The sequence below is a fragment of the Epinephelus moara genome, chromosome 19 (genome assembly GCF_006386435.1).
Source record: "Epinephelus moara isolate mb chromosome 19, YSFRI_EMoa_1.0, whole genome shotgun sequence".
Lineage (NCBI taxonomy): Eukaryota > Metazoa > Chordata > Actinopteri > Perciformes > Serranidae > Epinephelus > Epinephelus moara.
In genome coordinates, this window is record NC_065524.1 from 202262 (window position 1) to 218247 (window position 15986).

The window sequence follows — 15986 nt, forward strand, 5'->3', positions numbered from 1 at the left end:
GGGGGCAAACACTTTTTCACACAGGGCCATGTATCTTTGGATTTTTTTCTTCCTCATTAATAAAACCCTTCATTTAAAAACTGCATTTTGTGTTTACTTGTGTTATCTTTGACTAATGTTTAAATTTGTTTGATGATCTGAAACATTTAAGTGTGGAAAACATGCAAAAAAGTAAGAAATCAGGAAGGGGGCAAACACTTTTTCACACCACTGTATATTAGATCTTACAACTGTGTTTGAGGGCAGATAGGCACTATCTGAGGACAGGAGGTCATGAATTTTGCCTCTAATAGTTAGAATTTTGTCATTAAAAAAGCTCATAAAATCATTACTGCTAAGGGCTAAAGGAATACAAGACTCAGCTACAGTGTTGAAAAGAAACCTGGGGTTGTTCTTATTTTCTTCTATTAAAGATGAGTAATAATTTGCTCTGGCATTGCGGAGGCCCCTCTTATACATTTTGAGACTGTCTGCCCAGATCAAACGAGATTCTTCCAGTTTGGTTAATCACCAATTCCTTTCAAATTTTCACGATATTTGTTTTAACTTACGGGTTTGAGAGTTATACCAAGGAGCGAACTTTCTTTGCTTTGTTAACTTCTTTTTAAGAGGTGCGACGGAGTCGAGTGTTGTTCGCAGCGAGCCTACAGCGCTATCAACAAGATGATCAATTCCAGAGAGGTTAAAGTCGGTACGGGAAACCTCTGTTACTGAAGGACATGGTATTGAATTTAAGGGTATGGTTAAAACAGTGAGTGGGTTTATGTACACCCTGACTGAAGCCAATGGAGTCTAATAATGAGATAAACGCGGTAGCCAGGGAGTCATTATCAACGTCAACATAAATGTTAAAATCGCCTTCAATAATAACTTTATCTGATTTAAGAACTAAACTGGATAAAAACTCTGAGAATTCAGATACAAATTCAGAATACGGGCCAGGAGCACGGCAAACTATAACAAATAACAGTGGCTGCGAGGTTTCCCAGGTCGGATGTAAAAGACTAAGAACAAGGCTTCAAATGAATTATAATCTAGTTATAACATATTCATCTTGACACAGCCAGGTTTCAGTGAGGCTGAGTAAATCAATGTGATTATCTGATATTAATTTGTTTACTAACACTGTTTGACATGTTAGAGACCTGATATTTAACAGTCCACATTTAATTCTCCTGTTTTGTCTTTCTATCACAGAAGAGGTTTTAATTTTTATGAGGTTGTTATGCACAACTCCTCTTTGTTTAATTTTAGATTTAGATAATTTGGTGGTCCGGGGACAGACACCATTTGTATAAAATTATGGGTGGGTAACTGCACTCAGAGAAGCGTGTAGGACTGCGACTCTGAGTCCTGGTCTCAACTCTGGGTTGTCAGGGTTTTGAATTACTAATAAACTTGGCCAGGTTTCTAGATATGAGAGAAGCTCCATCCAAAGTGGGATGAATGCCGTCTCTCCTAATAAGACCAGGTTTTCCCCAGAAATTTTGCTGATGATAACAACCCCACATCGTTTGCTGGACACCACCTGGACAGCCAGCGATTAAATGATGACATGTGGCTAAACATGTCATCAGTGGTCAGATTTGGGAGGGGTCAGAGAAAACTATGGAGTCCGACATAGTTTTTGCGTATTCACACACCGAGGCAACATTAATTCTAGTGACCACCAATTGGCGTAACCGGGTGTCATTGCCGCCGACGTGAATAACGATCTTACTAAATCTACGTTTAGCCTTAGACAGCAGTTTTAAATTTGATCCAGTGTTGCCTGCTCTGGTCCCAGGGATACATTTGACTATGGCCGCTGGTGTTGCTAACTTCATGTTTCTCAGAATAGAGCTGCCAGTGATCAGAGTTTTCTCCTCAGCGGGTGTGTCGCTGAGTGGGGAAAAGCGGTTAGAAACATGAACAGGCTGGTGGTGAACCATGGGCTTCGGCTTGGAGCTACACTTCTCCTGGACAGTTACCCAGTCTCCCGGCTGCACGGGGGTTACCGGGGGACCACTATGCTATGCTATGTGGCTCCGCACCGGCTACAGGGGGCTGACTAACTACCGCAGCTGGATGATTTTCCATGGTGCGAAGCCGCATGTCTAATTCACTGAGCCTCACCCCCACGCAGCAAAAAAGTTACACTTATTACAGTTACCACTGTCGCTAAAGGAGGCAGAGGCATAACTAAACACCTGGCACTCCGAGCAAGAAAGAGCAGAAGGAGAAGCCATTGCTAACTATTAAGCTAATGTAGCTAACAAGGCTAATAACGTGCAAACAACAGCTAAGAGATTAGCAAGAAAATCGTAAAAAGGAGGGGAGCTATAAGTGCTTAAACAGAACTAATGTGGGTTAAGACTTGAATTAGATGTTAAGCAACTGAAGTGAGGAAAAAACAGAAAGCAAGCTATTAGAATTCGCTAGAGCAGCACAGAGACGCTGTCACAGAAAACACCGGAAATGACACAACACGCTTACCGCAATACGTCACAGTCAGCAATAGAGCTGCCTAAATATAGGCTATATTGGGGGGGACATTTTGGGCATATCTGAACATTGGGGGGGGACGTGTCCCCCTCAGTGTATATGGTGACTACTGCCCTGATCAGAACCCCTTTCCACCCATTTCCCACTCTGTCGTAAGTTAGCTATTTTTCAGGTGTGTGAGAGAGCCTGAACACTTGTCTTATATGCTGCAGCACAACTTTTCCAGAAACTCTCACAACACCCAGAAATCTCCTTCCTGCATCTATAATTGTGGCACTTTTCTCAGATTTCCTTTTCACTCCAACAGTACAGTTAATAACTGTTGCCTCAAAGGCCGAAAACCTCACCTGATCCTTACAAAATTAAAATTCCTTGTGATTCCTGATTGATTTGTCCTCCTCATGACATAACATTTTGTACCTACGTCAAATCTTAGATCTAGTGCTGATTATTTCTGTCTCCTTCACTGCCATTTGCAAATAACACACTGGTTCAAAGTCTCCTTCACATTCATTCTCCTCACATTTACCACACAAGGCAAAATCACTCCAACACACAGACTATGCTTACAACTAATTGCTTCATCCACACTCTTCCACCACAGCATAGAAAAACACATTGCTATCATCAGATAAGTGACAACTTTGTTCAGCTCATTTTCTGTCATCACTGTAATGTTAGCATAAAAGCATGGTGGAAGTAGCAAGCTAGCAAGCTAACTAGCCGGCCGCGGGCAAGATGTCAGTTGTGGACAAATAGAAGAGAGGAACAGCTGAGACTGTATGACACAAGCCTTGGTTCAGCCCAACTCAGCCCTGAGCAAGAGTGACCTTCCTCTATTTACCAATCAACAGACTGCAGTGTTTCTAGCTCCACACTTAAGTATCAGATTTATGTGCTAGGTACCCCAACACAGGCATGACAGAAAATGGGAACGGCAAGGAATGGTTCCATTGTTACCATCCACAACTTTTCATAGTTGAAACAGAAAAGAAAGCGTACTGAACTGAAATGACCCATACCGGGCTGCTTGGTGGAAACAGGGCTTTAGTGGAGTTTACTTGCGAGAAATGGAAAACATTCCACTGGGTACACGTCTATCTCATCCCCCAAAATCATCATTTCCAATGCTTGGCACACTGAGGTCACAGGTTGTACCCAGAATACTTCAGTAGTGCTTAGGATGACTGTTCCTTCATGACATCCCCTTTAGCACCTGTTGCAGGCCTCTAAACAGCCTGGCTGGCATTCCTTTGCAAGTCACCACCACCAGCGGGAGTGACTGCTATGCTGGGGAGAATGTACTTGGATAGTGTTCTATTCTGTTCAGGGGCAAATCACATACAGGATTTTGTTTATGTAATGTGCTCAACTGTCACACTTTGATATCTGAAGAAAGGTGTTTGTGCTTAATAATGAAACAGTAACTGACCATATAGTTTTTGGTTTACATTTTTTTAGATGTGTCTTCTCTTAATACATCATGTAAAGATTGAGCTCCGCCTGCTCCTGGTGAAAGTTTTAATGTAGAACTAAAACTGTGGCAATAAAACAATGTCATCTTTCTCTATAGGGTAACAGGACTCAGACTACAACAGCACATAGTAACACGTTATCTGAATCCCAAAGCAAAATGCTATATTGTTTACATGTAAGTACAGTTATAGCCAGTTGACAAGACAATCTTGAGTCAAGGTCCCCTTACACTCTTGTCTGAGGCTTTCGTACATATTATGACGTGGGATGCATAATAATATCATCACATAATTGCTATCGGCCGATATCAGCTGTAAAATGATCAGAATCAGCCATCATCATCTTCTTCTTATTTTGCAGAATTAATGAATATAACATCCATTGAAAAGTATTGTATTTCATGTCTTCATCTACTGGGGGGCCATCACAGTATGCATCATATGATGTAAATTCCACTACAGAAGAGACTTGATGATCACTAAAATTAGGTGGGGAAAAAAGTGAATATTTCGATATCCGTATCGGTTATCATTCAAATGACTTCTTACATATTGGCATATCGGACGCTGGCAAAAAATCCAATATCATGCATCCCTGTTATGGGGTTTTCATTACCATATGTTTTCTCAGTTGTCATGGAATTGTAATTGAACTTCCTGTCCATGTTGGCCTAAATGTTGAGCTTGAAAGTTCACTCCCAACACTGACAGGAAATCCTGAAAGTGGGCAAACTCATCAAAACTCAGTTTCATGCAAAATCTATCTGCTTAAGACAATGTACAGTAGTAGTCAAAAACTGTAGAGCAAACGGGTAAGTGGACCTTAAGTTAAGCCTGAGTCTTTCATACTTTTTGACAAAAAAAATGATATACTGAGTAGTAAGTACACACAGATAAATGTAAATTGTGTTTTTGACAACACACATTTCATGTTTGGTGTCACGTGATATTAAAATGTCAGTGCGCTCTAACATTCTTCTTCTGTTTCCTCTCATGCAGAAGCTTGCAGCACGGCTTCCGAAAACACGGGAGATGAGGGAGGCTCCCCACAACTGCCTGTGTCCCCCAGGTAAGATCTTTACCCTCCATCCATTTACCCACCCATTTGTCACTTTCTCTTACTGACCGACACTTTGTCCTCCTACTTCACACACATATGGGACACTAAACACACATGAAAGGCTGTGTTTGGCCATTCAACTCAACACAAGATGAAAGTCTGCAAGTGTAGCTTCATACATTTGCAGTGAAAGGGTTTTTTTTCCCATGTTTGTACATCAGTGCAGCTAGTGGGACATGAGAGGGCTGTGTTTACACCAGGTCATCAACATGTGGCCTCTTAATAACATTGCACTTATATGACTGAAAGCTGGGTGTGGTAGCAAATGATCATTGAGAATGTGCTTTCAGCTTTTCTGGAAGTAATCAACAATAGCAACTGCATATAGAGTTAAATTATACAGTAAATAAGCTTAGATGGCTTTGGTGCTTATACCTGACCTTTAAAAATACTATTTATAATCATAACTATGTAATAATGAAATTTAATTTGGAAATTATTATAAATTATATATTTTTTTACTATGCTACACTATTAACAAAAGCATTTCTCTCTCTGTGGCCATTTGTGTCATGCAGTGTTGTCTCTGTGCTAAGCTGACTGCATCCAGGCCTCATTTTCTCTTTTAGAATCAAACAATCTCATCTGTTTTACTGATGTGCAGCTGTGTGTTGCATTTGATAGTGTACATACCAGCTGGTGGCCCCGCTCTGCACTTGTGTCCCTCAGCTCACTCAAACACAAGCTGGCAGCCAGGGCCATTGTGTGTCATATTAGGTCATGATTCAAGCTGTTGTGATGAGGTGGCATCATATGAGACATTCCTGGAAAACCAGCTACATCACTATGTTTTGCTCTCTGAGAACTGGACATCAGTTCCTAGAGAGCACTGAGAACAGTGCAATAGCTGCTACTTCACCTTTGAAGTATTTTTCTGATTCATTGCCCTTGTTAGACATACAAACATTGGCCCCAGAATTACAGTAGGCTCATTAATGGTTTCAGATGTGCATCCCAAAGCTAAAGCAGCTGAATTGCTGAGACTGACCGAATAACTTCACTGTCTAAAGTCACCTGTGTGTCTGCTGCAGGTGGTAGTCATTAAGTCATCAGTTAGACAAGAGGTGTTTCTGTGTGTGTTTTGACTCTTGCACTTCTTGTGCTTCTCATGTTTGTAAGTGTTTATGTCGCAAGGCGTTGATGGTGCAAGGGTTAAAATGTTGTGCATAGACAATGCAACATCCTATCTGTTGAATTTGGCAGATGTGAGATTGTACTGGATTGCCTTTGACACATTATGCACTATTAAGTAGTATACAGTATGTTGAAACTTTGAGAAAAAATTTCCATGCAGTAAATATGACTATATGAATATGAATGTTTATGTGAATGGTATTAACAATAACTTCTATATTCTATGAATTCATCATAAGCTATTTTTGCTTGTGCTTATATGAAAAGTGGATACAAATAATGTGATATAAATCAGCCACCAACACAGTCCTGGACATATATATATAAATGTCATTGGACACAGAAAGCAGGGAGACAGTATACTTTTATCAAGCTGCAACCTCTGAGGCTGACATATGAAACCAACACAGAAGTGCCAAAACCTGCAGTTCCTTGTCCACTTGAGCCTGATTCCAGAAGCCAGTCATTCCCCACCGACCTCCATGTTAAAATGTCCAACTTTACAACAGAAATAAACATGTTTACAGCCTGGTACAAAAATAGGTTTGATCTCCACAGCTAATTTAAAAATCCATGATAATTGTACAGGGACTGAATTCTTATATAACTTTTTACATTTTTTTGAGGCTTAAAGTTACACATAATTAAGGGCGGGTCACTTTGAGTGAAGCTGTCTGTGAGGTGTTACTACAGTCAGATCCACCCCTTGCTCATTCACAGTTCCACCCTCTCATCCAAATGTGGCCACTTCTGGCTCTCAAAAAAACAAGATGGCGATGGCCGAAATGCTGAACTCTAGGATTCAAAAGGGGAGTTCACAAACCAGTAGGTGATATCAGGGTAGCCATATCACTGATGGTAGAAAAAATATTAGAAACAGCTCTAAGCACAACTCCACCAAACACTGAAAACTGTAACCTTCTTTAAGGTGTGTAGTACAGCAAGGTTTTCTTATTAGATTGCAGGCCAAGTTTTACGAGGAAAGAAGTGGTTTGTGTAACGAGCTGTTTGATCACATTGGAAATCAAAAGTATACCAACAGCCACACTCAGAGGAAGAGTAAAAAAGGCAGCCTCATTGACAAGGGGGTGACATGGTATTTAAAAAGGGGGATAATGGCACACAATTTCTCACCTGGAAGTTATTCATAGTTTGAACTCAGTTGGTCACATCAAAAGTGACGGAAATCGTTGAGTAACACATGAAAAAAGACAAGTTGAGTCTCAGGCTCCTGTCTCACCTCCATACAGCTTTGTTATCACGTTTGTGTGTGTATTGTCTAAAGCTTTTTGAGCATCCAAAAAGCACTTTTGACGTATACTGGCATCTTAATTGAGATTCAGTTATGATAACAGGCATTTTTGGGCACTTTTATAGTTAATTGGGTTATTACTAATATACTAAATGGTGAAATCTGAACACAATCATGATGTTAACCCAAATAAAACAATGACTGTTTTGTTCCTATTTAACAGTTACAGCACCAGAGGGGGTTTAGAAGCATGCTGGTGGCAATAATGGCAACATGCAAAAGAATTACTGTTAAGCTCTGAATATGGACAGAAAACACCAGGGTGCAACTTTTTGGTCCATTTTCTTCTCTGTGTCTGCCTGTATGTATGTGTGTGTGTGCGTGTGTGTGCGTGTGTGTGTGTGTGTGTGCGCGCGCGCGTGCGTGCGTGCGTGTGTGTGACAGCCACGTGAGAACAGGATGAGGTGTCAGTCACCACACATCAGTGCTAATTGATCTGTTAGTGTTGTGACATGGTAGTAAGTGTCTGTGAGATATCTCATGAATGCCTGTTAAGGTGGTGATTTGCTCACAGCTTCTGAGGAGATTCTCCAGTTGCTGCAGGTGTGAAAGTCTTTCAACTCAGAGCTGCCAGATGGTCTGGTACTTTTACAGCTTCTTGTGACTTTCAGTGTCCCACAACTGAATGGGGGTCTGGGAGAAGGAGGTTTTTGACATTTGTAACTTGTTAGCTAAAATTGACTGACCACCTGAGAGCACTATCATTTACTTTTTTTTATCCCTTTCTCTATGGTGGATTTTTTTTAGTAGAAATAGACATGTCCAATAAAGGACAGGTTCACTGTTTTTTTCAAGTCTGTCTTGAAACAACAATCAGGTACACAAATAAATTAAAAAAACAACAACTTTACCCTTTATCTTATTGCAGTTTACACTTAATCACACTTACTCACTCACTTAATTAGATTTTTTAAGCAGGCACAACAACCTTAAATAATGGGCTACTGCAAAAAAAAAGAAAATAACTTAAATAATACATTTAAAATATATATTCTATGACTATAGGTCGGGGTTGGAGCCCTTCTGTGTGGAGTTTGCCTGTTCTCCCCATGTGCATGTTTTCTCTGGGTTTTCCAGCTTCCTCCCAGTCCAAAGACATCTAGGTCAGGTTACTTGGTGACTCTAAATTGCCTCTAGGTGTGAATGTGAGCATAAATGGTTGTCTATCTCTTTGTGTCAGCCCTGTGATAGTCTGGCGACCTGTCCAGGGTGTACCCCACTTCTCACCCAGTGACAGCTGGGATAGGTTCCAGCCCCCCTGTGACCCCTAACAGGATCAGCGGTAACAGAAAAATAACTACTTACATAAATAAAGAAGGGAGTTATATTGGCAGCATAAGGGTTTCAGTGCCATGGCAGTAAGGAGCATATTTAGTGTATTAAAAACCCCAGATAAACTGCAAATAAAAGGGCTGCTACCTGATTTTGAGGGGTTTCAAGGGCTTTTAATGTGACTAAAGGCTAGTTCACATTACACAATTTTCACCCCGATTTTGCTTCGCGTAGACTATTATAATCTTTTGAGTGTTCATACCTGGTGCCGTGTGTTTTTGTCATCAGGAGTCTCGCCAACTGCGTTACGACCTGTGTGTGCACACCACAAGATTTCTCCACCGAGCCCTCGCCGACAGAGCCGCAGATAGCGCGATGACGTCACCAAACTACGTTTTTTAACTTGGAGACGACACATGGTAAAGGCATGGATATTCTTCCCAGTGTTGAATCAGATCTGCCTCTAGGACCTGGGTCCAAACACAACGCGCTCCCCGTGATCCTGTGGATGCCACCATTGTTGTTGTTGCTTGCCAGCTTGTTCTCCTCACATTTCTTCCGTCGTCCTGCGTGCTGACGTATCGCGCCTCTCATTGGCTGATGCTCTTTGTCAGTCGTGTCAGACTTCTCCAGTTTTCTAGCATGCCAGATATCCAGTCCCAGTCGCAAACGAGGGGGCGACTTGCTCGTAGGCTTGTTCACACATGATGACTTGTCGTGGCAGACTATCTGCCGACTCATCCAAGGTGGCTCTCAAGATCCTCTGTGACGTCAAAATCGCGGTGAAAATCGTGAAATGTGAACTAGCCTTAAGGTATTGATTTCATTTCAGACCACATCTATCCACCTAATTGTTAAAACTAAAAGACAATTTCTCTTAAAGGAATACTCCAACGATTTGGGAGTTATGCCCTTTCTCTATCATTTTCATATTGAGACAACATGATCGATATCTTTTTTGTGTCTGTACGTCCAGTGGCTGTGTCTCAGCGGTTAGCATTGCGGCTTAGCTTAGCGAATACAATTGAAGTCTATAGGGGGTCAGTAGCCTACGGTAAAAGTGAACAAATAAATGTTACAGAAACCCTGAAGCTGGCATTTCTGCACGTGCATTTAAAATAAACGTGTTTAAACATTAATTCGAAAAAGAGAGTCCTTTTTAGTTGTTTTAGAAGAAGTTTGATACACGGAAGTATAGTGTGTTTACGTCCTGTGCTGTGATCCGTGGAGGGATACACCAGTGAGCAGGCACAGGCACAGACTTAGCCTGTAAACAAAACTCAGTTGTTTATTTAGCCTAACGATATCTCCGGACTATAGTAGCTGCAATGGACGACTTTGAATGTGATTTTGAAGAGTTTCTTGTAGCGGACACAGATCCAGAGCCATACCTGTTTGAGCCGGAGTATACAGATGAGGAACTCCAGGTGTTGGATGCTGAGCGGGCGAGAAGAGAGGCTGAATCCTCCGAGACAGCGGAACAGCAAGGGGCCGAGGGGAGATGGAGGTCAGGGGAGGATTGGTGGTGTAGCTGCGGGGCTTGCCAACCTGTGCCTGCAGAGGTGGAATCATTTTGCTGCACAGAATGGGATTCGGTGCTACCATCGTTGGGGAGGCTAGAGATATATCATCATCATCATCATCATCATCATCATCAGGAGGAAAACCACCACAGAGAGTGCATCACAAGGAGTGAAAACTTTGCAGCAATCACTAATCCTGGCGTAATTGATACATTGTTTCATGTTCCTAAGATAAACTGGAAAAAACGGCCCAGGCCTGCAGGAGCTGATGGACAGCTTTCAGTCGAGTGAGTCATATCGCTTTATAATGCACATTTACAGTGCCTTTTCATCTAGCCTGTAGGTTTGCCTTGAATGTTTTTGCAAGTTGCAATAATACATTTTCAAGACATGATCGTCCGTGTCGTCTCTTTCTTTGCTTTTACCGAGTGACCTAGCGTACCTGTCCCAGAGCCAGCTGCAGCTGTTGATCACCAGTGTATCCCCTCCGCGCAGGGCGTAAACACACTATAGTTCCGTGTATCAAACTTCTTCTAAAATGACTAAAAAGGACTCTCGTTTTTCGAATTAATGTTTAAACATGTTTATTTTAAATGCACGTGTAGAAATACCAGCTTCAGGGTTTCTGTAACGTTTATTTGTTCACTTTTACGAGTAGGCTACTGACCCCCTATGGACTTCAATTGTATTCGCTAATGTAAGCCGCAATGCTAACCGCTGAGACCCAGCCACTGGACATACAGACACAAAAAAGATATCGATCATGTTGTCTCAATATGAAAATGATAGAGAAAGGGCATAACTCCCAAATCGTCGGAGTATTCCTTTAAGCTCCTACAATTCCAAGCTGAGAGAGCCATGCTTGTGCTGGAGGTAGATCAACAAATTTCTACTCTTCAACAATGGTCTTCCTATCCAACATATCTGCTGTGTGAATCCAGTCCACTGGAGGTGTAGGGACATTGCTTAGCGGCAGTGGATCCTCTGGAACATTTAGAACAATGTGTGTAAGATAGTGGCCTTTGATTTGCCTTATATATTCATGAACAGTACACCATAAAGTCTTTACCATGGGATATTCCCATAAGCACCATAATCATCCCCACATCTCCAGCAAGTTGGGCTACCTCGAAGTTTTAATAATTACATACAAGCCATGTTTCCATTGTTTTAATTATTTAGCTTCTTTGTCACATGAGTTGTTTCCTTCTCATCTTCATTGATTTTCCACCTCCTTTAATCTATTTGTCTTTGACTAAACAACATGAGCTCTAGTCTGTAGTGTCTCAATCTAGGCATCAGAGTTATGCCCTCTCTGTCACCTGGTGCTGTAAGTATTCAACAGCATGGCAGCCACGTGAGCATAGTGTGCATGTGGCTGGTGCTGACTGGCAGGCACCAGGTGGGCAATAGGAGGGCACACCATAGGCATCTGTATATGACTACATCCCACAATTCACTGCAGCACAAGGGCCAGGGCAATGCCTGCTGAACTGACAATGGCTACAAGGTAATTAACAGAATATTATACACTGGATCTGCAGGCCTCTGTGGATTTTGTTCCTCATCAATTCCATGGAAATTGCAGTAAGATACTTTCCTATGGCAACAATCTCAGTGGATGTGGATTCCTTGCTCTTGAACAATATGGATATATCCAAAAATTCATGTGCTTGATTTATCTTCAATAGGCTAACCCAAAGCATCAGTTCTTACTAATGGCATCATCTCCCATAATTGACTTATGTAGAAGTACTGCACAGGGTGATCCTTTATCCCCCCTCCTTTTGCACCGGCCCTTGAACCTTTAGCCACTGCTGTCTGTGAAGCTAACAATTTTCCAGGGATGCAGACCGACCTGGTGCAGGACTCTGGCATGTATATATGTATACTGCATATACAGCATGTAATACACTGTCTGACACTGTAATACTTCCTGTCCATTTCAATGTCACCATGCCAAGAAGCCAAATAAAATCTGTAAAAATGGAATAACAATTATCACATTGATAAATAATCACAGAGGACATTCATTATTGGATTCAATTATCAGTGTTGTTCCACGTTGGATTACAAAGCCTATTGTGATGTAAATGGTAGAATGGCTTTTATTTACTGAGCATGTTTATTCTACCTATTGGAATAACCCAATACCATGGAATGCTCCAGTAACCTTTCTCTTTACCACCAGTCCATACATAAGGTGATAATAAAGGTTTCTGTTTTGCCGAAGTTAAGATAATTACATTGTCTCTGTGTAGTTCACAGACATTACTGTTGTAACTCTGGGTCAGTGTGTGCATTTTGATATCATGGATGACTGTGTTTAATTTGAAGGATACTGAGTAGTATTCTGAGCTTGGCATGTTTCTGAGCAGCCTGTGAAAAATTAACATTGTAAGTTGGTAATAGTAGAGCAGCAGAGTTTGAGTTACCTCAGGCCTCAGAGGTGCCATGAAGTCTCTTGTCTTTCAGACAGAGCAATATGCCTAAAAATATGTGTAATTTAGGCTACATGTTGCTTTGAGTGAATGGAGATTAATCACCAGACTCACTGCATATGGCTGAGTGGGCCTCATATCAGCAGTCTGGGTATGTTGTGTATGCACAGTCACCACATGGCCCTATTAGGGTTTGACTGTGGTGGGGTTTTAAGGGAAAATGATAATAGAGCAAAGACTATGAGCTGGATGGGGCGTCGGTAGCGTATTGGATAGTGCCGGCGCCCCATGTATAGAGACGATGCCTCGCTGCAGCGGTCACAGGTTCGACTCCGGCTTGCAACCCTTTGCTGCATGTCAACCCCCACTCTCTCTCTCACCCCATTTCACTCTGTCCTGTTCATTAAAGGCAAAAAGCCCTAAAAATAATCTTTAAAAAAAAGAAAAAAAGACTATGAGCTGGATTAGGCAGACAACTGGAGTGCTCTGAAACATATTCCACTGTCACACATCCTGTCCTCTGAGTTCATGGTGATGCCTTCAGGCCGCCGCTTTGTAGCACCTATCAGGAAAACAAATAGGTATGCCAAATCTTTCATCCCATCTGCCATAAGGCTTTTAAACCTAGATGGTGGTAGTAATTTGGAATGAAAATTGACGTGCAATGCATCTCTGTATGCCCACTTATTTATTGTTTTTTTTCCTTCTGTTATTTAATTGTGCCCCTCTGACATTCGGCATGCAGTGGTGTAAGTGCCAATGACTGTCTCTCTTTTTGATGCTTTCGTGGCCTTGGCTATGTACTGATCAGTTGTCTCTGACATAATGTTGTGCTCCTGTCTGTCTGCTGCTTGTTGTCGTCGTCGTTGTCGTCGTCATTGTTTCATGTACTGTACGGTGACTGCTTGAACTGAATTGCCCCTTTGGGGACTAATAAAGTTGTCTGAACTGAACTGAACTGAACTGAACTGAACTGTGCATCACAGCCAACACACTCCATGCTATAAGATGATGTCTTGTCATCAGGGCCTAGCTTACTCATGTACTGCTGTTTTCACTGCAATCAGTCATTACTGCTGCTCTTCCCTTAAAGTGCTTATGTGCTTACACACAATGGCTCTTCCACATATTCTCTTCAATTTAAGCCCAAAAGAGAGTAAGACAGCTTGCTCAGAATAACCTGCATTTAGATGGTGTCTCCATACTGCCCACAGTTACTAATGTGCTTGAAAAAATAGCTGGTGTTAGGTTTACACTGCAAAATAGTACCATCTTAAGGTGAATTTCACAACAGCTATAATTTTTTTCCCCAGTTACAGCTATGCAATATGATTTAATTGAGTTAATCCAACTCATTGTTATCAAATATAGCTAAAATAACTTAATTACATTAGGCAATATAATTAAATTGAGTTAATCAAACTCATTTTTATCAAATACAGCTAAAATCAAATATTTACATTAGATGAAATTGATTCAAACGAGACATAACCTGGTTGAGGTATTTGTTTTTATTGAAAATGCTCTGATAAGTTCAAACAACAAATATCAATAAACAGACTGAGCAGGAAATTAAGCAAATATTCAAAAGGATGCAGCTTACACTGTGTTTGGAAATGGAAATTATGGAGGTTGATGACATTAATCCTTAATTCAACATCCATACATTCACAGACCAAGAGAGTCTAATCTTAACTAAGAAGGATGCCCATGGTCATATTTAGATGTAACTTAATGGCCTTATCAGATGCTTGAACGACCTCATTTGTCCGCTTTCGATGCAAAGGAGAAGCGGCTCTACTCTGAGCCTGCTCCAGATATCCGAGCTCCTTTCCTTATCTCTAAGGCTGAGCTCAGCCACTCTTTAGAGAAAACTCATTTTGGCCATTAGATCTGCGATCTCATTCTTTCTGTCACTGCCAAAGCTCATGACCATAGATGAGGGTTGGGACATAGATGGACCAGTAAAATGGAAACCTTTGCCTTCTGGTTCCAATCCAGTCTACCCTCACTTGTGAATAAGACCCTGAGATACTCAAATTCCTTCGCTTGGGGCAGGAACTCCCTCCCAACCTGGTGGGGGCAATCCACCATTTTCCAGCATAGAACCATGGCCTCAGACTTGGAAGTGCTGACACTTATCCTGACTGCTTCACTTTTGGCTGCAAACCGCCACAGTGCCTATCAAAAATATCTATGTATTATATATTATGTTACAGTTAATCTCTCAAGACAGATTCTGCAATTTACATTGTAGAATTTGAGTTTGAACGATGCTGCGCTTTAGCCAATCACAATGGAGGGGGCGGGGCCGAGACGTGCAGGTGTCCCCAGGAAATGTGTACCTACAGAAACAGCATGATCCGCGTCCATGGCGACCGCTCCACCCAAAACGCCGTCTCGTCAACGTGAAAAAAATATTTTTTCCAGCGGATGTCTTAGTTACAACATGATTGAGCTAACTGGAGTAATTTCATGTCGTATCCGACAACAGGAGGCTTTTAACAGATGACGTCCTGATGTTAGCTTTGCTGCTGCTGTTAGGCTGTTAGCGGTCCCTGTCAGCTGCAGCCACTGATGCTCTCTAGACATCGTGATTTCCCAAAACTGAATAAATACCACACATAGCAACACAAAACTGCTTTGCTAGCTCAATCATGTTGTAACTAAGATATCCACTGGAAAAAATATTTTTGTCACAAACCGTTTATCCACCTTATTTTTCACAGAAACATGGAGGCAAAACAGAACGCAGCCAGCTTCCGTTTTTTTGTGCGACACTTCCGGTCCAGCACTCTTACCACTGTGTAAATGGGAATCGCCTTGTTGTTTACCCTGCTGAGTTTAGCTATATATATGTATATATCACATTTTTCACGTCACTATATCGCCGTTTAGACTAATCTGATGTTTGTAAAGTCTATAAACACAATGACTGAACAAACATTAGAATTTTCTCTGTGTGTAATTAATAACATGGTTATCGTAGATTAGCTGGGCTAACCGTTAGCTGTTAGCCGTGTCTGTAATAACTCACTAAACTGACAAAGTGGCCCGTGAAAAAAAATTTTCTCCAGCAGATGTCTTAGTTACAACATGATTGAGCTAATTGGAGTAGTTTCATGTCGTATCCGACAACGGGAGGCTTTTAACGGATGACGATCCTGATGTTAGCTTTGCTGCTAGTGTTAGCTGTCCCTGTCAGCTGCAGCTGCAGCCACTGAT

The 15986-nt window shown here is 41.5% G+C and overlaps 1 protein-coding gene across 1 annotated transcript in view; it reads left to right on the forward strand.

Moving 5' to 3' along the window:
* The window catches only part of LOC126406518 (collagen alpha-1(XIII) chain-like), a 349158-nt gene that overhangs the window by 28945 nt on the left and 304227 nt on the right, over positions 1–15986 (forward strand). Inside the window, exon 2 of the mRNA XM_050070828.1 lies at positions 4959–5028. Within this exon, the coding sequence (XP_049926785.1) occupies positions 4959–5028 (70 nt within the window). The remainder of the gene's footprint in view (positions 1–4958; positions 5029–15986) is intronic.